Below are 25,121 nucleotides of genomic sequence, written 5' to 3'. Positions count from 1 at the left end.
GTCTGATTGCTGAGGTTAAGACTTCCAGTATTTTGTTAAATAGTAATGGTTAGAGTGGACATCTTTCATGGAAAGCTTTCAGTTTTCCCCCATTGAGGATATGAGCTGATACACAGATGTTATTTAAAGGCATGGTACTAGATGAGAAAACCTGGAGTATGAATATAGATAGAAAAGACATGAGCCTTGGTATTCTTAAAAATCAAGAGGTCAGAGAGTGAATAACAATTAATGGAGACTAAGAAAGAACCACCAGTGATATAGTAGGAAAACCAGGATTGTATAGTACCTGAGAAGCCAAGTGAACAAAATGTACATGAAGACTGGAGTAGCTAATGGTTAAAAGATGAGGACTAAGACTTGATCATTAGATTTTGATATGGAGGTCATGGGAGAACTGAAAGACCAGTTTTAGTGGAGGTTCTGGGGCAAATTTTGATTGGAGTGAATTTGAAAGAAAACACAGGAGAGGAATTGGACCAAGAGAGCAGAGGCAACTCTTTTGAGGAATTCTCCTGCAAAGGTCTTTAGAGAAATGGAGCAATAGCCAGAAAGGAAAGTTGGATCAAGAGATTTTAGTAAGAAGGAAGATATAACACATGGTGAAAGCTGAGGAGAACAACACAATAGAGAAGGAAGCACAGATGATATAGAAGAGAGAGAGGCGGGAAAGCTGGAGTGGTTCATGAGTGCACAAGAAAGAAGGGTTATAATGAATGAGGTTTGGTGAGAGTCTTGTCACTTTGATGTAGAAGGAAAAGAAGAGGACACACTTCTTTTTCTGCTCTCTTAGACTAGAATTCTATATTTTCAAAAGTGTTGTGGCTGTTAATTTTTTTTGTTGTGACGTTGTTCCTACCTGATACTTTGATTTTGCCTTATAAAATAAATGGGTAATATTGTACCTTTATTCTGTACTTTGACACAATTTGTGTCAAAGAAATATGCTCAAGAGAAGAAGAGCAAGAAGGAATTTTTTTAAATTAAAAAAATTTTTTTGTTGGCAATGTTTATTTTTTATTTTTATTTTTATTATGTTATGTTATGTTAGTCACCATACAGTGCATCATTAGTTTTTGTAGTGTTCCATGATTCATTGAAGAAGGAATTTTGTAGTTTTGGGTTCAAAGATGAAACTAAGCTTTATTAGCTATATAATCTAGTTTAATACACAAATTGAAGTCATGCATGTAATAGTAGTGCTTACTCTGCTATGCTGTTCTAAGGATTCAATAAAATAATATGCAAAAGGGTTGATTTCCAAAATCACTTTATTTTCACATTTGAAAATATTCTTTTTAAAAAACTCAAAATATTCTGTCCTCAAGGTTTTAAAAATACTTTTCTGTATTTTCACATTCCTGAGATGGAATATGTATTGTTGAAATGTTCATAAAATGATTAAAAATGCAAAAGTCCACTTTATATTTTTCGGTGGAATGCATTTTCATGTCACAGTAAAATAAAGATTCCAAATAGTTCTAGATTATGGCAAAGAGTCTCTTTGTCAGAAAACTACAAACTCATTTCTTCTCATTAGTAGCCTCTCTGCTTAGCTACACTGGGAAAACCAAAATGATCATAGGTGGTAATTCCCCAGGTCAAGTGATCTCAGTCTGGCAATCCCAGATCTCTCCAGCATCACTTGGTCACTGCTCTCTGGGGCTGTAATTAGCTTTCACTCTTACTGTGACATTGTTTTGTAAAGCTATTTGTGTATGTTTGTAGTGATCCTGAATAGGATCTGGTTGGGGACCAAATCTAAATCTTTAGTGATGCTGATCTCCTAGTTCCCTTGGCAAAACAGGTAGGTGAGGGGGATAAGAATGGTAAGAAAATCAGAGAACAAAGGTTTCTCCATTCTAAGGGTGGAGATGATTTTGGTGATATGATGAAAATTTTCTCAAGTCGGATCCACTCTATTATAGCAGTCTCTTAATTGGGCTTCTTTTCTTGTTTGGTCTTTCCTTCCAGCCTATCTGTCACACTGGCAAATGAATCATCTTCCTCCAGCACTGGTCTCATCCATTAGTTCCTTACTCTAAGTCTTTATTCCCCTTTATTTATTAACAGTACTCAGTACTCCACCATCTGAAGTTAGAGCCTGAGGTAAAATAAAAGTATTATGCTGAGTGAAATAAGTCAGAGAAAGATATGTGTCATATGACCTCACTGATAGGAGTAATTCTTAATCTCAGGAAACAAACTGAGGGTTGCTGGAGTGGTAGGGGGTGGGAGGGATGGGGTGGCTGGGTGATAGACATTGGGGAGGGTATGTGCTACGGTGAGCGCTGTGAATTGTGCAAGACTGTTGAATCACAGATCTGTACCTCTGGACAAATAATACATTATATGTTTAAAAAAAAAGATAGCAGGAGGGGAAGAATGAAGGTGGAGTAAGTCGGAGGGGGAGACGAACCATGAGAGACGATGGACTCTGAAAAACAAACTGAGGGTTCTAGAGGGGAGGGGGGTGGGGAGATGGGTTAGCCTGGTGATGGGTATTAAAGAGGGCACGTTCTGCGTGGAGCACTGGGTGTTATGCACAAACGATGAATCATGGAACACTGCATCCAAAACTAATGATGTAATGTATGGTGATTAACATAACATAATAATAATAAAAAATAAATAAAAGTAGTCTCAACTTTCCTTTTCATCTTATTTTCTACTGTTCTCTTAAACATTTTCCATTCTCTGGGCAACCTGCCCACTCTTCACCATTATCTGAGTACCTTGAACTTAACTGTCATTTCTATACTGTGCTATCTGATTGAAATGATTCTTCAGACTCTCTTTATGTATTATTATACTACTATTTATAAAAGTTCTGCTCAATGCTGCATTTTCCATTTTGTCTTTCTGATCACCACAGCTGTGGCTTTCTCCTTCCACTTTACCTCAGGTATTACTAAGTCTGTGGCATTCATCTCACTATGCTTGTTGATATTGACTTAAGATGTGAGATAGGCATTGTCTTACCAAGCAATTAACAGATACTAAGATACAGATACTAAGTAAATACATTTTAATTAGTAAAATAATTAAATAAGAAGGCACAGTAGAATAGGATTAAACAGAACTAGGACTACATTGGTCTGAGCTGTCATCTGCATCCATAACTGATTTTTTGACATGCATAAATACTCTGTGTTTTCCATTTGTACAGAGTTAGCAACAGTTATAACTAAAGATGCTAAATAGATCTTGAAAAAAAATGGGAGTTAGGGAGCAAGTTACTTCCTGAAAGCAGGTCTTTGTGGGTTTGCCTCTTTTTAGGTAAGTTTATGCAAATTTTTATCTGGATGAGCACACCTTTGGAAATTCCATGAAGCACCTCACCCCCACACAGGTGCAAATGACCAGTATGATTTAAGGTGGTCAAGAAAGGCTTCAGAATAGTTTTTGTGAGAATTTATCCATGACTTTGGCTGTGGGGAGGTTGTGAAAATGGCACAGCCCTTCTTATTGTCAGGACACAAACTAACAAATCAAGCCCTGAGCAGTGTCTCCACTTAGGAGCAAAATTATTCTATAGAAAATATCCCTAATGAAGCCTTTCAAGCTATTGGACAGCAGTTTAGACATGAAAACCTAAACTGAAACCAGTTCTTAATTATCTCACAATAATGTATTCAAAATGAAAAAAATTTTTAATACTTGGAACTCAAAACTGGGACATACAGCTAACGTCCTTACTACTTATTAGGTACCACTTATTGTGCCCTTACAATATGGTAGGTACTGCATTAGGTACATGTTACATGTTACATGTTACATATATCATCATATCACCTAGTTCCCACCATGCCCTGCAAGAGAGGTGTTGTGATCTCCTTTTACAAATGAGGAAACTGAGGCTTGGAGAAGTTAAATAACTTTCCCATGCTCATATAGCAAGTTGTAGTGGAGTCTGGATTCAAAACAGTCTTCGTAGACTTCAAAGCCCAAGCTATTCACAGCTCGATTGTGGCCTTCTCAAGTTAGATAGCAGTTTTAACTTCTGGGTAATTTCCATTTCCATTGCATTATAAAAAGCAGTCTTTCCATTCATTATCATATGTGATAGTCACAGGGAATTGTGAGCCTGTTGGGCAGGTACTGGAGGAGTTTGCCTTTTCAAATTGAATCACTTGTTCACAGGTGGGAATTGGATCTTCCTGTTTAATTTTATCTGAACTCTTCTGAACTTACCCCCTCTGTCCCTCTATGGTTTCTTTTTTGTCTTCCTTTCATTATCAGTGTGTCTGTGTGTGTGTGTCTGTGTTGTGTGTGTGTGTATTATTATTATTATTATTATTTTAAGTAGCCTCCACACCCAGTGTGGGGCCCAACATGGGGCTTGAACTCATGATCCTGAGATCCAGACATGAGCTGAGATCAAGAGTCAGATGCTTAACCGACTGAGCCCCCCAGGTACTGCAGTATGTATCTTTTCTAATTTCTCCTTTCCTTGTGTCTTTCTCTCTTTTCATATTGTTTTCTATTTCCTCTCTTCCCTATTTCTTTCTACCAGATTATCGCCAAGCTTCACGAAATTTAGTGTTAGGTGTAGGTTTGCAGAGAAAAGTTTCCTCCATCCCCAAGCAAGGTATATGTTGTAGAGGTTGGGGTGCCTCTGAATAGAGACTATTAGTTATGGTTATTGTCAGTTTTTTTTTTTTCTCTGTGTCCCGTTTTTTATGGTTTTGCAGCAGAATGCCTGACATGACACATAATTGTAAATATTCGGTTGTGCAAAAGAGAATAGTGCTTAAGTACAAATGGAAACAATTTTTTTTAAATAAATACTTAAACACGACTGTCAGTTTTGATATAAGAGATAAGAAATATTCTTTTCCATGTGGGCAATCTATTTCAAAGATGGTGGAAAAACAGTGTCAGAGTCACTGGTTTCTGAGTGTGGAGTGGTTATTAACCAATGTTTCATTCTGGAAATATTTACTGACTTTTACACTTAGGAACTTCAGACAATAGAATAAAACTTTTGAGGCATTATGGTTAATAGCAAAAGACTACAGTTTGCAGATTAAGGTGTTTCCCACTCATATTTAAAAGGACACATCATGGGGGCACCTGGGTGGCTGAGGAGGTTAAAGGTTGGATTTTTGATTTTGGCTCAGGTTGTGATCTTGGGTTTCTGGGATTGAGGCCTGTGTCAGGCTTGCACTCAGTGACGAGTCTGCTTGTCCCTCTCCCTCCCCCTTCTTTCTCTCTCTCAAATAAATAATAAAATCTTAACAAAAAGGGACACATTACATTCCATCCTCTTCCTGAAATCCTTGACCTTACTGGATAATACTGGTCCTTCCTTTGAATTTTTTTCTTTTTTTTTTTTCTCACACATTCAGCAAATAATTTTCTCTACTGTTTGTATGGCATATATTGTATACTACCTTATATTGTAGCTATTATGTGTGCAATTAATGTCTTTCCAGTGGGTTTATTGAGTTTGTGACTAATAGAAGTTAGAAAAACAGAAACAAAAACAAAAACAAACCCTGACCATTATGTACTGGAACTCTCAGGGAAAGCTTATTAAAAATAATTGAGAACAGTTATTTGACTTTTGAGAACAGCAAACTATAGAGATATGTTTGTACATATCTTAAGTCTGGATAGAAGTCTTGCAGAGCCAGGTGTAGGTTCCAGGGGGAACTTTATTGAGTAGAGTGGCCAGTAGAGATCTCTGTATGATTTTGATAGTACTTTAAAAAATGGGAAGGTGTGGTTGATAAATCTGAGGAAATTATGCTAAGTGGAATAAGACATTCAAAAATAAATACTGTGTGATTCCTCTTCTGTGAGTTTCCTAAAGTAGTCAAATTAAAAAAAAACAGAAAGTAGGATGGTGGTTACCAGGGGCTGAGGGGAGGGGGAAAGGGAGTTGTTGTTTAATGGGTATTGAGTTTCAGATTTACAAGATGAAGAAATTCTAGGGATCTTTTCTACCACAGATGAATATACTTAATAATACTGAACTGTACACTTATGCAGGGTTTATATCATATATGGTTTTCACCACAATAAAAAATGGGAAGATTCAGAAAAGCAGTGAACCTGATGTGATGAAAAAGAATGAAATTCTATCTTTAATAAAGCCCATTTCTCCCCTTTTACTACTCTTGACTGGTTTTGGTGTTTTCTTATTCCCCAGTTTCATTGTCCCTAATCTCAATCTTCATCCTGTTCTACAGTGTGTTTCTCCATAATTCATTCCTATCTCATGTTTGAATGAAAGAAAACTTTCATTCCTAAATGGTGATCCATTGATTAATCAGTTTCCCCATAATCCTACTCTCTGAGTGTAAATTGTACAGAGAGAAGAAATTGAAAATGATCATAAAAGGGGGATGAAATATGTTGATATGGAAAAGTAGGGTCAGATATAATTTGTATAACTGTATAATTTCCCTTTGTGGGTAATTAAATTTTATTTTCACCTACTGTCTCTTTTTCTTTTGTGAGCAAATATACCTTCTTGCTTGTATATTTTGTTTATTGTTACAGGCACCTGTGAAGCTTTTCTTCTTGCCAAATTCTCCTATTAATTTTAGGCAATGAGAGATTTTCCTGATAGTTCCAATTATAATATGATCTCCTGAGTTGTGCTTCTGTCATCATCATTGTCATTATCATCATTACTTATGAAGTCTGAAGAATTGGATTACCAGGTAGTTCTCATTTGTAATGCAACATAAATAATTAATACCACTATCATTCCTGAGAATCATAATTTCTTTCTCACATTGTTAGTTCTCATCATTTCAGTGGCAGCCCAGTTTGCTGGATCCATGGATGGAAGGAATCACTCGGTTGTGTCTGAGTTTGTGTTTCTGGGACTCACTCATTCATGGGAGATCCAGCTTCTCCTCCTGGTGGTCTCCTCTGTGCTCTATGTGGCCAGCATGACTGGAAACATCCTCATTGTGTTTTCTGTAACCATCGATCCTCACTTACATTCCCCCATGTACTTCCTACTGGCCAGTCTCTCTTTCATTGACTTGGGGGCCTGCTCTGCCACCTCACCCAAGATGATTTACGATCTTTTCAGAAAGCACAAAGTGATCTCCTTCGGAGGCTGCATTGCCCAGATCTTCTTCATCCACGTCATTGGTGGCGTGGAGATGGTGCTGCTTATTGCCATGGCCTTTGACAGATATGTTGCCATTTGTAAGCCTCTCCACTACTTGACCATCATGAGCCCGCGAATGTGCATCTTGTTTCTGGCTGCTGCTTGGGCCCTTGGCATTATTCACTCGCTGTTCCAACTAGCATTTATTGTTAATTTACCCTTCTGTGGTCCTAATGTATTAGACAGCTTTTACTGTGACCTTCCTCGTCTCTTGAGACTAGCCTGTGCAGATACCTACCGATTGCAGTTCATGGTCACTGTCAACAGTGGGTTTATCTGTGTTGGTTCTTTCTTCATACTCCTCATCTCCTACATCTTCATCCTGTTTACTGTTTGGAAACATTCCTCAGGTGGTTCATCCAAAGCTCTTTCCACGCTGTCAGCTCACATCACTGTGGTCCTTTTGTTCTTTGGTCCAACCATGTTTGTCTATACATGGCCACATCCCAATTCGCAGATGGACAAATTTCTTGCTATTTTTGATGCAGTTCTCACTCCTTTTCTGAATCCTGTCATCTACACATTCAGGAATAAAGACATGAAGGCAGCAATGAAGAGAGTATGCAGCCAGCTAGTGATTTATAGGAAGATCTCATAGGTAATATAAGGCCTTCTCACTAATCATGGTGTAGACTTTTGTTTCTGTCTTTGATATTTTGGATTCAGAAAACTGAATCAGGGCTTATAAAATCGATTTCCTTGTATTAAATTTATTACAAGAGTTCTGTAGAATTGGTATTGTTTCTTTCATAAATGTTTGGTAAAATTCACCATAGGAGTCATTTTGGCTTGCAGTTTTCTCTGTGTAAAGGCTTTCAACTATAAATTCAATTTTTGGTAGCTTGTGTCTTCAAAGAAATTTGTATATTAATCTGTGTTATCAAATTTATTGGAAGAAGTTGTTCCTAATATTCTCTTATTATGAAATGTCTATGACTTATAATAGTTTCCTCTCTTTCATTGTCTATTGGTAGTTTTTTTTTTTAATTTTATCAGCATTTTAGAGGTTTTCCAGTTCCCTTTTTTTTATTGACATGAAATTAATATATAACATTATATATGTTTCAGGTGTAAACGTTATAATTTGACATCTGTATACACGGCAAAGTGATTACCACCAAAAGTCTAGTTACTGTTCATCACTATACAATTGACCCACTTCACCCATTTCACCCACCCCTCAACATACTTCCCCTTTGGTGACTACCAATCTGTTCTCTGTATCTGTGATTTTGGTTTTGTATTATTTTGTTTCTTTTAGGCTTTTTTTTTTTTTAGATTCCATATATCAGTAAAATCATGCACTATTTGTCTCTGTCTGATTTATTCCACTTAGCATAATAGCCTTGAAGTCCATTTATGTTGTTGCAAATGACAAGATTTCATTTTTCTTTGTGGCTGAGTAGTTTTCTATTGTTTATATATACCACATCCTCTTTATCCATTCACCTATTGATGGATACTTAGGTTGCTTCTATATGTTGTCTGTTGTAAATAGTGCTACAATAAACATAGTGGTACATACATTTTTTCAAATTAATTTTTTTGTATTCTTTGAATAAATACCCGGAAGTGGTATCGCCAGATCATATGGTAGATCTATTCTTAATTTTCTGAGGAACCTCTACTCTTTTCCAGAGTGGCTGTACTAATTTACATTCCCACCAACAGGGCAGAAGGGTTCCTTTTTCTCCACATTCTCTCCAACACTTGCTTCTTGTCCTTTTGATAATAGCCATACTAACAGTGTGAGGTGGTAACTCATTGTGGTTTTGATTTGCACTTCCCTAAAATTTAGTGATACTAAACATCTTTTCCTGTGTCTGTTGGTCATCTGTATGTCTTCTTTGGACAAATGTCTGTTAATATCTTCTGTACATTTTTTAACTGGATTATTGGTTTTTGAGTGTTGTTTGATAAGTTCTTTATAGATTTTGGATACTAACTCTTTGTCAGATATATCATTTGCAAATATCTTCTCCCATTCTGTTGGTTGCCTTTAGATTTCTTGATTGTTTCCTTCACTGTGCAGAAGCTTTTTATCTTGAGGACAACCCAATAGTTTAATTTTGCTTTTGTTTCTCTTGTCTCAGGAGACATATCTAGAAAGAAGTTGCTATGGCTGATGTCAAGAAAGTTATGGCCTGTGTTCTCATCTAGGATTTTTATGGTTTCCGGTCTCACATTTAGATATTTCATCCATTTTGGATTTATTTTGTGTGTAATATGAGAAAGTGGTCCAGCTTTCATTAGCATATAGCTGTCAGGTTTTTCCCCAAACCCATTTGTAGAAGAGACTTTCTCATAGGATATTCTTTCCTACTTTGCTGAAGATTAATTGACCATAAAGTTGTGGGTTCATTTCTGGGTTTTCTGTTCTGTTCTATTGATCTATGTATCTATTTTTGTGCCAGTACCATACTGTTTTGATGACTGCAGCTTTGTTTTTTTTTAATTTTTATTTTTTTAAAGATTTTATTTATTTATTTGACAGAGACAGACACAGTGAGAGAGGGAACACAAGCAGGGGGAGTGGGAGAGGGAGAAGGAGGCTTCCCGCTGAGCAGGGAGCCCGATGTGGGGCTCGATCCCAGGACCCTGGGACCATGACCTGAGCCAAAGCAGATGTTTAACGACTGAGCCACCCAGGTGCCCCAGATGACTGCACCTTTGTAATATAACTTGAAGTCCAGAATTGTGATACCTTCATCTTTGCTTTTCTTTTTCAAGATTGCTTTGGCTATTCGGAGTCTTTGTGTGTGGTTTCATACAAATTTTAGGATTGTTCTAGATCTGTGAAAAATGCCAGTGGTATTTTGATTGGGATTACATTAAATGTGTAGTTTGACTTGGGTAGTATAGACGTTTTAACAATATTTGTTCTTCTAATCTATGAGCATAGAATGTCTTTCCATTTCTTTGTGTTGTCTTAAATATCCTTATCGGTATTTTATATTCTGAGTAAGGTCTTTCACCTCTTTGGTTAGGATTATTCCTAGGTATCTTATTTTTGGTCCAATGGGATTGTTTTCTTAATTTCTCTTTCTGCTGCCTCATTATTGGTATATGAAAATGCAACAGATTTCTGTATGTTGATTTTATATCCTACGACATTAGTGAATTCATTTATCAGTTCTAGCAGCTTTTTTGGTGGAATCTTTCAGGTTTTCTATATATAGTACCATGTCATCTGCAAATAATGACCATTTTACTTCTTCCTTACTAATTTGATGCCTTTTATTACTTCTTATTGTCTAATTGCTGTGGCTAGGACTTTCAGTACTATGTTGAATAAAAGTGGTGAGTGGATATCCTGGTCTTGTTCTTGACCTTAGGGGGAAAGCTCTCAGTTTTTCCCATTAAGGATGATGTTAGTTGTGGGTTTTTCATATATGGCCTTATTATGTTGAGGTATGTTCCTTCTAAACCTACTTTGTTGAGGGTTTTTTATCATGAATGGATGGTGTACTTTGTCAAATACTTTTTCTGCATCCATTGAAATGATCATATGGTTCTTGTCCTTTCTCTTATTGATGTGATGTATCATGTTGATTGATTTGTGAGTATTGAACCACCCTTGAAACACAGGAATAAATCCCACTTGATTATGGTGAATGATTTTTTTAAATGTATTGCTGGATTTAGTTTGCTAGTATCTTGTTGAGGATTTTTGTATCTATGTTCATCAGAGGTATTGGCTTACAGTTCTCCTTTTTTTAGTGATGTCTTTATCTGGTTTTGGTATGAGGATAAGCTGGCCTCATAGAATGACTTTGGAAGTTGTCCTTTCTGTTTTTTGGAATATTTTGAGAAGAATAGGTATTAACTCTTCTTTAAATGTTTGGTAGAATTTACCTATGAAGCCACCTGGTCCTGGACTTCTGTTTGTTGAGATTTTTTTTTGTTTACTGATTCAATTTCTTTGCTGGATATCAATCTATTCAAATTTTCTATTTCTTCCTGTTTCAGTTTTGGTAGGTTATATGTTTCTAGGAATTTATCCATTTTTTTAGGTTGCCCAGTTTGTTGACATATAGTTTTTCTTAATATTCTCTTATAATTTTTTGTATTTCTGTGGTGTTGATTGTCATTTCTCTTCTCTCATTTGTGATTTTATTTATTTGAGTCCTTTCTCTTTTTTAATATTTATTTATTTATTTGAGAGAGAGAGAGAGAGAGAGAGAGAGAGAGAGAGTGAGCACACAGAGGGAGAGGGAGAAGCAGACTCCCTGCTGAGCAGGGAGTCTCTTTGCTTTTTGATAAGTCTGGCTAGAGTTTTATCAATTTTTTTGATGTTTTTCAAAGACCCAGCTCCTGGTTTTCATTGATTTGTTGTTGTTGTTGTTGTTTTTTAAGTTTCAATATCATTTAATTCTGCTTTAATCTTTATTATTTCCTTTATTCTGCTGGTTTTAGGTTTTGTTGTTCTGCTTCTAGCTCCTGTAAATATAAAATTAGCTTGTTTATTTGAGATTTTTCTTGTTTCTTGAGATAGGCATGTATTGCTACAAACTTCCCTCTTAGGATTGTTTTTGCTGCTTCCCAGACATTTTGCATTGTTGTGTTTTCATTTTTATTTGTTTCCACATGCGTTTTTAAATTTCTTTTTTGATTTCCTGGTTGACCCATTTGTTGTTTATTTAACCTCCATGTATTTGTGGTCTTTCCACATTTTTTTGTTGTGGTTGACTTCTAGTTTCATAGCATTGTGGTCAGAAAAGCTGCATGATATGACTTTGATCTTCTTGAATTTCTTGAGGCTTATTTTGTGACCTAACATATGATCTATTCTGGAGAATGTGTCATGTACACTTGAAAAGAATGTGTATTCTGCTGTTTTAGGATGGAATGTTCTGTACGTCCATCTGGTCCAGTGTGTGATTAAAAGCCATTGTTTCTTTATTGATTACCTGTTTATTTTAATTTATTTTTTAATCATTTTATTTATTTATTTGAGATAGAGAGTGCATGAGAGAGCACAAGTGGGGGGAGAAGAGGAGGAGGGAGAAGCAGGCTCCCCGATGAACAGGGAGCCCTATATGGGGCCCAATCCCAGGGCCCCAGGATTGTGACCTGAGCTGAAGACAGACGCTCAACCGACTGAGCCACCCAAGCACCCAATTATCGGTTTTTGATGATCTGTCCTTTGATGTAAGTGGGGTGTTAAAGTCACTACGATTATTGTACTATTACTGATTAGTTCCTTTATGTTTGTTATTGTTTTCTATATTTGGGTGTTCCTGTGTTGGGTGTGTAAATATTTACAATTGTTATATCTTCCCATTGGAATGTCCCCTTTATTATTATATAGTGTCCTTCTTTGTCTTTTGTTTTAGTCTTTACTTTAAAGTCTATTTTATCTTGGCTCGCTGCTCCCCCCTGCTCAGCAGACAGCCACATCTTCTGGTGCAGTGCCAGCCATGTCCTCGAGACAAGATAGTGAAGGTCAGAGTAAACGGGTTTGGCCATATTGGGCGCCTGGTCACTACGGCTGCTTTTAACTCTGGCAAAATGGATATTGTCACAATCATGACCTCAACTACATGGTCCACATGTTCCAGTATGATTCCATCCATGGCAAATTCTATTGCACAGTCAAGGTTCAGGAAAGGAAATTTGTCATCATGGAAAGCCCATTTCCAACTTCCATAAGTGAGATCTCTCCATCAAATGGGGTGATGCTGGTGCTGAGTATGTTGTAGAGTCCACTGAGGTCTTCATCACCGTGAAGCCTGGGGCTCACTTGAAGTGTGGGGCCAAGATGATTATCGTCTCTGCCCCTTCTGCTGATGCCCCCATATTTGTGATGGGCAGTGCCTCATGCACCACTAACTGCTTGGCCCCTCTGACCAAGGTTATTCATGACAATTTTGGCATTGTGGAGGGACACATGATCACAGTCCATGCCATCACTGCCACCCAGAAGACTGTGGATAGCCCCTATGGGAAGCTGTTGCATGATGCCCAAGAGGCTGCCCAGAATACCATTTCCACTTCTACAGTGCCACCAAGGCTGTAGGCAAGGTCATCCCTGAGCTGAATGGTAAGCCCACTGGCATGGCCTTCCATGTCCCTACCCCCAATGTGTCAGTTGTGGATCTGTCCTGCCTCCTGGAGAAAGTTGCCAAATACAATGACATCAAGAAGGTGGTAAAACAGGCATTGGATGGCCCCCTCAAAGACATCCTAGGCTATGCTGAGGACCAGGTTGTCTCCTGTGACTTTAAAAATGACATTCACTGTTCTACCTTTGATGCTGGGGCTGGCATTGCTCTCAGTGACCACTTTGTCAAGCTCATTTCCTGGTATGACAGTGAATTTGGCTACAGCAACCGGGTGGTGGACGTTATGGTCCACATGGCCTCCAAGGAGTAGGAGCCCTCAACCACCAGCCCCAGTGAGAGCAAGAAGAAGAGAGGCCCTCAGCTGCTGGGAAGTATTTGCCCTAACTCATCCCCAGTACACTGAGAATCTCCCAACCTCCGTGGTTTCCACTCCTTGAAGAAAGGGAGAGGCTTGGAGAGCCCTACATTGTTATGTACACTGATAAAGTATACTGTACCCAGCCAAACAAAACAAAACAAAACAAAAACAAAGGTCTGTTTTGTCTGAAATAAGTATTGCTACTCTGGCTTTCTTCTTTTTTTTTCTTTTCTTTTTTGTAAAGATTTTATTTATTAGAGAGCAAGAAAGAGAGAGTGTGAGCAGAGGGGGAGGGGCAGAGGGAGAGGGACAAGCAGACTACCTGCTGAGCAGGGAGCCCCATGCAGGGTTCAATCCCAGGACCCCATGATCATGACCTGAGCCAAAGGCAGATACTTAAGTGACTGAGCCACCCAGATGCCCCTACTTTGGCTTTCTTTTGATATCCATTTGCATGATAGACATTTCTTCATCCTCTCACTTTCAATCTGTGGTATTTTTAGGTCTAAAATGAGTCTGTGGTAAATTTGTCATCATGGAAAGCCCCTGGGTGGCTCAGTCGGTTAAGTGGCTACCTTTGGCTCAGGTCATGATCCCAGGGTTCTGGGACTGAGTCCCACATCAGGCTCCTTGCTCAATGGGGACCCTGCTTCTCTCTCTGCCTGCCACTCCCCCTGCTTCTGCTCTCTCTCTCTCTCTGACAAATAAATAAATAAATAAATAAATAAAATCTTAAAAAAAATAAAATGAGTCTGTTGTAGGCACCATATAGATGGGTCTTGTTTTTTATCCATTCTGTCGCCCTATGTCTTCTGATTGGGGCATTTAGTCCATTTACATGAAAAATAATTATTGATAGATATGTATTTATTGCTATTTTGTTACTTGTTTTGTGGTTCAGAAGATTGTCTCTGATCCTTTCTCATCTTTCTTTTTGTTTATTCTCTTTAGTGATATATTTGGATTTTTTTCTCTTTATTTTTTGCATGTTTATTAGTGGTTTTTGGTATATGGTTACCATTAGTTTTGTATATAACATTTTCTGCATATAGCAGTCTATATTAAGTTGATGTCATTTAAGTTTTAACTCATTCTTTGCTCCTCTCTTGTGTTTTAGGTATATGTTAGTATATTTAATATTTTTTTTGTGAGTTCTTTGACTATTTTTTTACAGAAATATTCATTTTCACTGCTTTTATGTTTCCCACCCTTATATTATCTCTTTTGTTCTGTCCTTTCCCTTCAAAGTCCCCTTTAATATTTCTTGCAAGGCTGGTTTAGTAATCACAAACTCCTTTAGTTTTGTTTTGCTGGGAAACTCTTTTTTTCATATTTTGTATTTTTAAATTTTATTTTATTATGTTAATCACCATACATTACATCATTAGTTTTTGATGTAATGTTCCATGATTCATTGTTTGCATATAACACCCAGTGCTCCATTCAATACATGCCCTCTTTAATACCCATCACCAGGCTAACCCATCCCCCACCCCCACCCTTCTAGAAACCTCAGTTTGTTTCTCAGAGTCCATAGTCTCTCATGGTTTGTCTCCCCCTCTGATTTCCCTCCCTTCATTTTTCCCTTCTTACTATCTTCTTTTTTTTTTTTTTTTAACATATAATGTATTATTTGTTTCAGAGGTACAGGTTGCTGGGAAACTCTTTATGTCTTCTTCTATTCTGAATGATAGCCTTGCTAGGAAGAGTATTTTGGATTGCAGAATTTTCCAATTCAGCACTTTGACTATATCATGCTGCTCCCTCTGGCTTGGAAAGTTTCTGTTGCAAAATCTCCTGCTATTTTTATGGATTTTCCCTTGTAAATTAATGACTTCCTTTGTCTTGTGGCTTTAAAAATTTTTTTTATCACTAAAATTTTTCAATTTTAATTATAATATGTCTTGGTATGGGTCTGATTTTGTTGATTTTGATGAAAGTTCTCTGTGCCTCCTGGATCTGGATAGCTGTTTCATTCTTTACATTAGGGAAGTTTTCAGCTATTATTTCTTCAAATAAATTTTCTTCTCCCTTTTCTCTCTCTTCTTCTTCTGGGACTCCTATAATAGGAATGTCATTATGTTTGATGGAGTCAAGGAGTTCCCTAAGTCAATTATTGTTTTACACAATCCTTTTTTCTCTCTTTTATTCAGCTTGATTAGTTTCCATTACTCTATATTGTAGGTCACCAATTCATTCCTTTGCTTTTTTCAGCCAGCTGTTCATTCCATCAGGTATGTCTCTCATTTCATTTTTAAGCCCTTTATCTCTTCTATGTTATTCCTTATCTCTGTGTTAAGGGTCTCATGCATGTCTTCCACTCTTTTCTCAAGTCAGTGAGTATCCTTATAATCATTAAATTATCTCTCAGGTGTGTTATTTATATCTGTTTCACCTAGATTTCTGGCATGGCTTTGTCCTGTTCTTTCATTTGGGGTAAGTTTCTCTGTTCTCATTTTGTCTAAGTCTTTGTGCCTGTCTGTGGTTAGGAAGGTCAGCTATGTCTCCTGTTCTTGAGAATGATGGCACTATGAAAGAGAGATCCTGTGGTGCCCTGCTGTGTAGTATCCCCTGTTCCCCAGTGTCTGGTGCTTCTGGGAATGTCTCCAATGTATATTGTGTTTACTATTTTGTCCTGGCTGCTGTGTTTTTTGGGCCAGTTGTTTACAGAGGCTCTTTTTATTTATAGGCAGTATGCAGTCCCTGGCCTGAATGTGTCGTGTTTTTAACTAGGTGTGCTCTGGTCTGCTTGTGAAATGAGATCTTTCACCAACACTGCTAGAGCTGAGACTCTGCAAAACTCCCGAGTTGGGAGATGCTGTGTGAGTGAGGGTTTGGGCGGGGGGAGAGGGCCCACTGGGCTGAGACTGAGGCAAGTATGACTGGGAGAGACAGATGGTTCCACTGGAGTGTGCAGGTGGTGGGTGGGGGGGTAGGGTGTGGTGGGTTATTTTGTGGGGGAGGGCTTGGGTAAGCAAGTTAGTTAGTAAGTTTCAGCACTGTGCTGTTTCCTGCAGGTGGCCCTGTGCTTATGCTGAGGGGCAGGGGAGGGAAATGGCACCTGCCAGTTCCTATATTCCCGGAGGAGTCTTTCTGTGAGTGCTGCCTCTTTGGGATGTGTTCTTGGATGAATGAATAACCTTCTCACTGTGTGCCCCAGGCACTCTTCAGATCACTATTTCCATGTTGTAGGCCAGTGGCTTATTTGCCTGCCTTCTCTCCTGGAGCAGTGCTCCCCAGGCTTTATCCTAACCACACCCACTGACCTTTAAAACTCAAAGCTTTAAGCTTTTTTCAGGTTCTCCAGCTTTCCAAGGCAATTGCATTGGGGATTTATTTTCCCCATGTGCTCTCTTGTGTGCTATTCTGTTTTATCCCCTTCTCTTTGACTGTGGCTCCCTCCCTACCTCAGTGGCAATGATCTGTTTATCTTCCAAACTGTATCTTTGCACTTCCTACCTTCTTTGATGTGGCCTCTTCTCTACCTTTAGTTGTGGAGTTTGTTCTTCCAATCTTCAGGTCAATTTCTAGGCTATCTAGGATGATTTGACAGTTATCTAGTTGTATTCATGGTGTTGCATTCAGTGCTCACTTTGGCAGCACATACACTAAGATGTGGTATATATATCTATACAATAGACTATTACTCAGTGATCAAAATGAATGAAATCTTGCCATTTGTAATGACATGAATGGAATTAGAGGGTATTATGCTAAGCAAAATAGTCAGAAAAAGACAAATACCATATGATTTTACTCATATGTGGAATTTAAGAAACAGATGAATATAGGGGAAGGGAAGGAGAAATAAAATAAGATAAAAACAGGGAAGCAAACCATAAGAGACTGCAGTTAAGAGAACAAACAGGGGTGCTGGAGGGCTGGTGGGTTGGAGGATGGGGTGAATGGGTGATGGGCCTTAAGGAGGGCAGTTGTAATGAACACTGGTGTTATATGCAAGTGATGTAACCCTAAATTTTACCCTGGAAACTAATACTACACTATATGTTAACTAACTTGAATTTAAATCTTTAAAGAAAAAAAAAAGCTGTTTTTTTGAGCAGATAAACAAAATAGACAAAACTTTTGCTAGAGTAATAAGAAAAAGAGAGAAGACACAAATAAGTAAAATTACAAATGAAAGAGGACACAATAAATGATACCACAGAAATACAAAGGATGACAATGATTACTTGTGAAAAATGATATTGCAACAAATTGGATAACCTGGAAGAAATAGACAAATTTCTAGAAACATATGACCTACCAAGACTGAATCATAAAGAAATAACAAAATTTGAGTGGACCAATAATGAGAAAGGTTAAATCCATAACTAAAAACTTCCAACAACAACAACAAAAAGCCCAGGATGAGATGGCTTCACTGGTTAATTCTGCCAAACATTTAAAGAAAACTTAATAGCAATCCTTTTCAAACTCTTCTAAAAAATTGAAGAGGAGTGAATATTCTGAGACTCATTCTACTAGAATAGCATTACTCTGATACCAAAGCTAGACATGACATTAAAAGAAAAGAAAACTACAGGCAATATTCCATATGAATATAGATGCAAAAATTCTCTACAAAGTTCAACAGCAAATTAAAAATTTTTGTACCATAATCAAGTAGGATTTATTTTTGGGATTCAAGGATGGTTCAATATGTGGAAATAAATAAATGTGACATATTATTAGAATGAAGGATAAAAATCACATCATCTCAACAGATTCTGAAAAAGCCTTTGATAAAATATATCCTTTCATGATAAAGACAATAAGCAAATTAGGCATAGAGGGAATATAACTTAATGTAATAAAGGCCATATATGACAAGCACGTAAGTAATACTGTACTCAATAGTGAAAAGCTGAAAGCTTTTCTTCTAAGATCAGGAATAAGACAAGGATGCTCTCTTGCCACTTTTATTTGACATAGTTAAGCCAGAGCAATTAAACAAGAAAAAGAAATAAAGTGCATCCAAATCAGAAAGGAAGAAATAAAACTGTCTCTATTTGCAGATGATGTGATGTTATATGACACTACCAAAAAAACTGTTAGAGGTAATAAATGAATTCAGTAAATTTACAAGATACAAAATTGACATACAAAAATCACTTGCATTTCTATATACTAACAAAACTATTTATTTAAAAATTTTACTTATTTATTTGCTTTAGAGAGAGAGAGAGTGAGCACACGAGTGAGGGAAGTGGCAGAGGGAGAGGGAGAGAATCTCAAGTTGACTCCACATCGAGTGCAGAGCCTGATGTGGGGCTTGATCTCATAACTTTAAGATCATGACCTGAGCCAAGATCAAGAGTCAGACACTTAACTGAGTCACCTAGGTGCCTGCAAAGTACTATTTAAAAAAGAAATAAACAGTCCATTTATAATGCCATCAAACAATACAGAATACTTAGGAATAAATTTAACCAAGTAGGTGAAAGATCTGTCCACTGAAAACTCTAAGTCAGTGATGAAAGAAATTGAAAAAGACACTAATAAATGTAAAGACATCTCATGTTCAGGGGTTGGAAAAATTAATATTGTTAAAATGTCCATACTCCCCAAAGTTACCTGTGGATTCATTGCAATCCTATCAAAATTCCAGTGGCGTTTTTCACAGAAATGGAAAAAAAATAATCCTAAAATTTGTGTGGAACCACAAAAGATCCTGAATAACCAAAGCAATCTTGAGCAAGAGAACAAAACTGGAGGCATCAGATTGTTTGATTCGAAACTGTATTACAGAGCTGTAGTAATCAAAACAGTATGGTATTGGCATAAAAACAGACAAATGGACCAATTGAGTAGAGAGCCCAGAAATACAACCAAAAATATAAGACCAAGTAATCTGACAAAGCGACCAAGAATACAAATAGGGAAAGGATTGTCTCCAATAAATGACGTTGGGAAAATAAGATATCACATGCAGAAGAATGAAATTAGATCCTTATTTCATATCTGTTACAAGAAAACCCCCCTCAAAATGGATTAAAGATTTAAAGCATAAACTACAAAATCAGGGCAAGTACTGAAAGAAAAGATAAGAAAAAGCTTCTTGACATTGGTCTAGGCATGATTTTAAAAATATGATGCCAAAAGCTTAAGCAATAAAGACAAAAAATAGACAAATGGGATTGTATCAAACTAAAATGCTTCTGCACAGTGATGACAGCAATCAACAATTTGTAGAGACAACTCATGGAATGGGAAAAAATACTTGCAAACTCTAAGTCTGATAAGGGGTTAATATCCATCTAAGTATATAAGGAACACCTACAACTCAACAGATGGAAAATGAATAACTTGATTAAAAAGTGGGCAAATGTCTTGAAGAGACATTTCTCAAAAGAAGACTTATTAATGGTTAGCAGGTATATAAAAAGGTGGCCAGTATCACTAATCATCAGTGAAATACCAATGAAAACCACAGTGATATATCACTTCACACTTATTAGAATGCTATTATCAAAAAGTCAAAAGACAAGTGTTTGCAGGAATGTAGACAAAGGGAACTCTTGTACATTGTTGGTGGGAATGTAGATTGGTATAGCTGTCATGGAAAACAGTATGGAAGTTCTTTAAAAATTAAAAATAGAACTACCATATCAGTATCTTGAAGAGATGACAGCATTCCCATGTTTATTGCAGCATTATTCATAGTAGCCAAGATATGGAAACAATCTAAGTGTCTTTTGATGGATGAATAGGTAACAAAAATGTGACACAACACACACACACAGAATGGAAATTATTTAGGTTCAAAAAAGAAGGAAATCCTATTATTTGTGACAACATGGATGAACCAGGAGGATACTATGCTAAGTGAAATAAGCCAGGCACAGAAAGAAAAATATTATTTGCTGTCATTTATATGTGGAATCTAAAATTTTTGAACCAATAGAAGAACCAACAGTTGCCAGGATCCAGAGAATGGGGGAAATAGGCAAATGTTGGTCAAAGGGAGCAAAGTTCAAGTTATTTAGGATGAATAAGTTCTGGAGATCTAATATACAACAGGGTGACTGTAATAATGATTCTATATTATATAAATGAAATTTGCTAACAGAGTGAGTATAACTTAAGTGTTCTCTTCACACACACATACACATGCAAAGGTAACTGAGGTGATATGTTAATAGCTTGATTATGGTAATTATTTCACAGTGCACATCTATATCAAAATGCCATGTTGTACAGCTTAAATACATACAATTTTAAATTTCATTTATACCTCAATTAAACTGGAAAAAGTAAACCTAAATTCTGAGATAGGAAAAGTTAAAATGATTATAAAAAGATGTTCAACATAATTCACCATCAGGGAATTGTAAAATAAAACAGTGTGATGCCACTATACACCCATTAGAATGGCCAAAATTTAAAACATTGGTGACACCAAATGCTTGGGAGGATGTAGAACAACAGGGCTCTCATTTTAAAACTACACGTACTCTGAACATATCATCCAGTAGTTATGCTCCTTGGTATTTTCCCACATGAGTTGAAAACTTATGTCCACACAAAAACCTGCAATTAATGTTTATGGAGCTTTATTAATAATTGCCCAAACTGAAAGCAACCAATATACCCTTCCATAGGTGGATGTGTAAACAAACTGTGATATATCTATACAATGGAATATTCTTCAGTGCTAAAAATAAATGAACTATCAATCCACAAAAAGACATGAAAGAATCTTAAAATCTTGTTACTATGTGGATTAAGCCAATCTGAAAAAGCTATATGTTGTATGATTCCAACTATATGATATTCTGGCAAACAGTAAAACTCTGGGGGTAGGAAAAAGATCAGTGGTTGGAGGAAGAAAGGACATGTCAATAGGTGGAACACAGGGCATTTTTAAGGCAGTGAAATTGTTCTGGATGATGCTATCAGAATGGATATATGTCATTACACATTTGTCAAAACCCATAGAATGTACAACACCAAGAGTGAACAGTAATGTAAACTATGCACTTGGTCGATAATGTGTCATTGTTTTTCATCGATCATTATGAAACATAGCATGTGATGTTGAGTGGAGGAGTTTGGTGTGTGCATGTGTTTGAGGGTTATGTAGGAACTGTGTACTTTCTGCCCACTTTTACTGTGAATCTAAAACTGTTATAAAAAATAAAGTCTATTAATTAAACATAAACAACTCAGTTGGTAAACACTGATCAAATTTATCATAAGGAAGTATCCTTAGAAGTTTGAATGGGTGCAGAAGCAGTTCAAGCATTACCTAACCTAGGCCTTGCTTATTTTATAAATAACCAAGAATAAGAGATTTTTGATGTATTTTTCAAATTTTGATGGTCCAATATTTAGCTGTATGTCTCCAGGAATATTTATTTTGAGGAGTTGATTAAGGGTCTGCCTTTGGCTCAGGTCATGATCCCAGGGGCCTAGGATCAAGTCCACATCGGGCTCCTTGCTCAGCAGGGAGTCTGCTTCTCCCTCTGCCTGCTGCTCCCCCTGCTTGTGCATGTGTGCATGCTCTCTCTCTCTCTCTCTCTCCCTCTGTCAAATAAATAAATAAAATCTTTAAAAATTAATTAATTAATTTTAAAAAGGCAACCTTTGGAATGGGAGAAGATATTTGCAAATGACATATCAGATAACAGGCTACTATCCAGAATCTATAAAGAACTCACCAAAATCAATACCCAAAAAAATAAATAATCCAGTTATGAGATGGGCAGAAGACATGAACAGACATTTCTCCAAAGAAGACATTAAAAATGGCTAAGAGACACATGAAAAATGCTCAACATCACTCATCATTAGGGAAATACAAATCAAAATCATGAAATACCTCACATCTGTCAGAATGACTAAAATTAACAACTCAGGAAACAATAGGTGTTGGCAAGGATGTGGACAGATGAGATGCGGAAGGGAAGGAAAAATAAGATACAAAACAGAGAGGGAGGCAAACCATAAGAAACTCTATAGTTAAGAGAACAAACTGAGGGTTGCTGAAGGGGAGGTGAGTTGGGGGATTGGCTAAATGGGTGATGGGTATTAAAAAGGGTACTTGTTGGGATGAGCACTGGGTGTTATATTAAGTGATTTATCACTAAATTCTCCTGAAACCAATACTACACTATATGTTAACTAACTTGCATTTAAATAAAACTTTAAAAAAAACAAATAAATGAATCTAATCTGATCAGAAAACTAATTTTCAAATAATATAAAACTGGGGTACTGGGTGGCTCAGTAAGTTAAACACCCTCACTTTCAATCTGGAGATGTCTTTGGGTCAAAAGTGAGTCTTTTGTAAGCAGCATATTGATGGGTCTTGGTTTTTTTTTATCCATTCTGATACCCTATGTCTTTTGATTAGAGCATTTAGTCCATTTATAGAGTAATTATTGATAGATATGAATTTAGTGCTATTATGTTACCTGTAAAGTTACTGTTCCTATAGATTGTCTTTTTTCTTTTCTAGTCTTTGTTCCTTTTGGTCTTGCTTTCATGCTCAAAGGAACCCCTTTAATATTTCTTGCAGAGCTGATTTAGTGTTCACAAATTCCTTTAGTTTTTGCTTGTCATGGGAACTCTTTATCTCACTTCTCTTCTAAAATATAGCCTTGCTGGATATAGTATTCATAGCTGCATATTTTTCCCATTCAGCACGTTGAATATATCATGCCACTTTCTTCTGGCCTGCCAGGTTTCTGTGGATAGGTCTGCTGCTAACCTTATATGTCTACTCTCATAAGTTAAGGACCTTTTGTCCCTAGCTGCTTTCAAAATCCTCTCTGTATCTTTGTATTTTGCAAGTTTCACTATATGTCTTGGTGTTGACCTGTTTTTTGATTTTGAGGGGAGTTCTCTGTGCCTCTTGGACTCGAATGAGTTTTCCTTCCCCATATTAGGGAAATTCTCAGCTATGATTTGGTCAAAGAGAACTTCTGCCCTTTTCCCCCTGCTCTTCTACTTCTGGGACTCCCATGATGTGGATATTATTGCACTTTGTGGAATCACTGAGTCCCTAAGTGTATATTTGTGATCTAAGAGTTTTATTTCCTTCTTCTTTTCAGCTTCATTATTTTCTGTAACTTTATCTTCTCTATCACCTATTCATTCCTCTGATTCTTCCATCCTAGTTGTGATTACATCTAGTTGATTTTACATCTCAGTTACAGCATTCTTTATTTCAGCCTAACTAGTATTTAGGTCTTTTTTCTCTGTAGCCAGGGTTTCTCTGGTATCTTCTATGCTTCCTTCAAGCCCAGCTAGTATACTTATGACTGTTGTTTTAAAATCCTGTTCATATATATTGCTTGTATCTGTTTTGAGTAAATCCCTGGCTGTGATTTCTTCTTGATCTTTCTTTTGGAGAGAATTTCTCTGTTTTGTCATTATGTCTAGGTTTCTGCCTTTTGTGTGCTATGAAAGCCTGTTATGTTTCCTGCTCCTGAAAGTAATACTATATTAAGAAGGGGTCCTACACTGTCCAGGATCTGGCGCTTCAGGAAGTGTTTCTGGTAGAAGCTGTGTGCACTCTACTGTTGTGTTTTGGCTGCTCTTTCCCACAGGTCTGCAGAGTCCTTTCTTGCAGTGGAGAGTGTTTGGACCTTTAACTAGGTGTGCTTTGATTTGTTTGTTAAGATAAGCCTGATTTAAAAAAAATGCCTGATCTGAGAAAAGGAAAAGGAACAAGAAAGCAAGCAAATCAAAAAGTGTAAGCCAGATTCCAAAGAAAAAGAAAGATGGAAAAAAGAAAAAGGAAATAAAAGCACAATCCAAAAAAAAAAAAAAAAGGGAGAAAGGGAAACAAGCCAACAAATGAACAAAAATCTGTAAGCCTGATACAAGGAAAAAAATAAAAAAATAAAAAAAGTAAAAAATAATAAAATAAAAATTAATAAATGAAACAAAGCAAAACCAAACCCAAAACCTTGTCCTGTTTCCACTAGAACTGAAGCTGATGCTTTTGACCACTCTGTGATCAGTAGCTCTGATGCATGTGGAGGGCCAGTGTTGGTGTTCTGAGGGAGATGGCCATTGCACTGGCTCACAGACCTTTCCTCATAAAGATGCCCCAGGGGCATTGGGGTGGCTCAGTCAGTTGAGCATCCAACTCATGATTTCGGGTCAGGTTATGATCTCAGGGTCATGGGATCGAGTCCCGAGTCAGGCTCTGCACTCAGCATGGAGTCTGCCTGTCTCTCTCCCTCTGCAACTCCCCCTACTCTCTTTCTCTCCCTATGTCTATCTATAAAATAAATAAATAACATCTTTAAAAAAAATAAAAGATGCCCCTGCCAGGCACAGGGGGGTGGGGTTTGATGTAAGCTATTCCAGCCACCCCTGGAGGTGCTGTGTTTCTCTTTGAAGTCCTTAGGTGCTGGTTGGAGGGGGGTGGGGATAGGGGTGTTGTGAGAGGTGAGGTGAAAGATTGAGTCACCCTGACCTCTCTTCCTGGGGAAGGGAATCCTGGCCACCACTATTCAGGAGGCTCTCACAGAAAAGTGAACAATGCCTTTGTCTCTGTCCCAGGTTTTTGTCAGATCTCAGCCCTCATTCTGTCTGCCCGGCCATC

The 25,121-nt window shown here is 37.2% G+C and overlaps 1 protein-coding gene and 1 pseudogene across 1 annotated transcript; both read left to right on the top strand.

Annotated features, from left to right (window-relative positions):
• Positions 1 to 6,794: 6,794 nt before the first annotated feature.
• Positions 6,795 to 7,733, top strand: LOC113909801 (olfactory receptor 4F3/4F16/4F29). Its single transcript, XM_027571368.1, has one exon. The coding sequence runs from the start codon at positions 6,795 to 6,797 to the stop codon at positions 7,731 to 7,733; it is 939 nt and encodes a 312-aa protein (XP_027427169.1).
• A 4,536-nt stretch (positions 7,734 to 12,269) lies between these two features.
• On the top strand, positions 12,270 to 13,510 carry LOC113909216 (annotated as a pseudogene).
• The last annotated feature ends 11,611 nt before the right edge of the window (positions 13,511 to 25,121 follow it).

The sequence above is a fragment of the Zalophus californianus genome, chromosome 6 (genome assembly GCF_009762305.2).
Source record: "Zalophus californianus isolate mZalCal1 chromosome 6, mZalCal1.pri.v2, whole genome shotgun sequence".
In the NCBI taxonomy this organism is placed as follows: domain Eukaryota; kingdom Metazoa; phylum Chordata; class Mammalia; order Carnivora; family Otariidae; genus Zalophus; species Zalophus californianus.
The sequence above is the reverse complement of the archived record's forward strand: the minus strand, read 5'-3'. Positions and strand labels throughout refer to the sequence as shown.

Excerpts from the sequence above, each read along its gene's own strand:
- LOC113909801 (XM_027571368.1), top strand. The coding sequence starts at position 6,795 with ATGGATGGAAGGAATCACTCGGTTGTGTCTGAGTTTGTGTTTCTGGGA.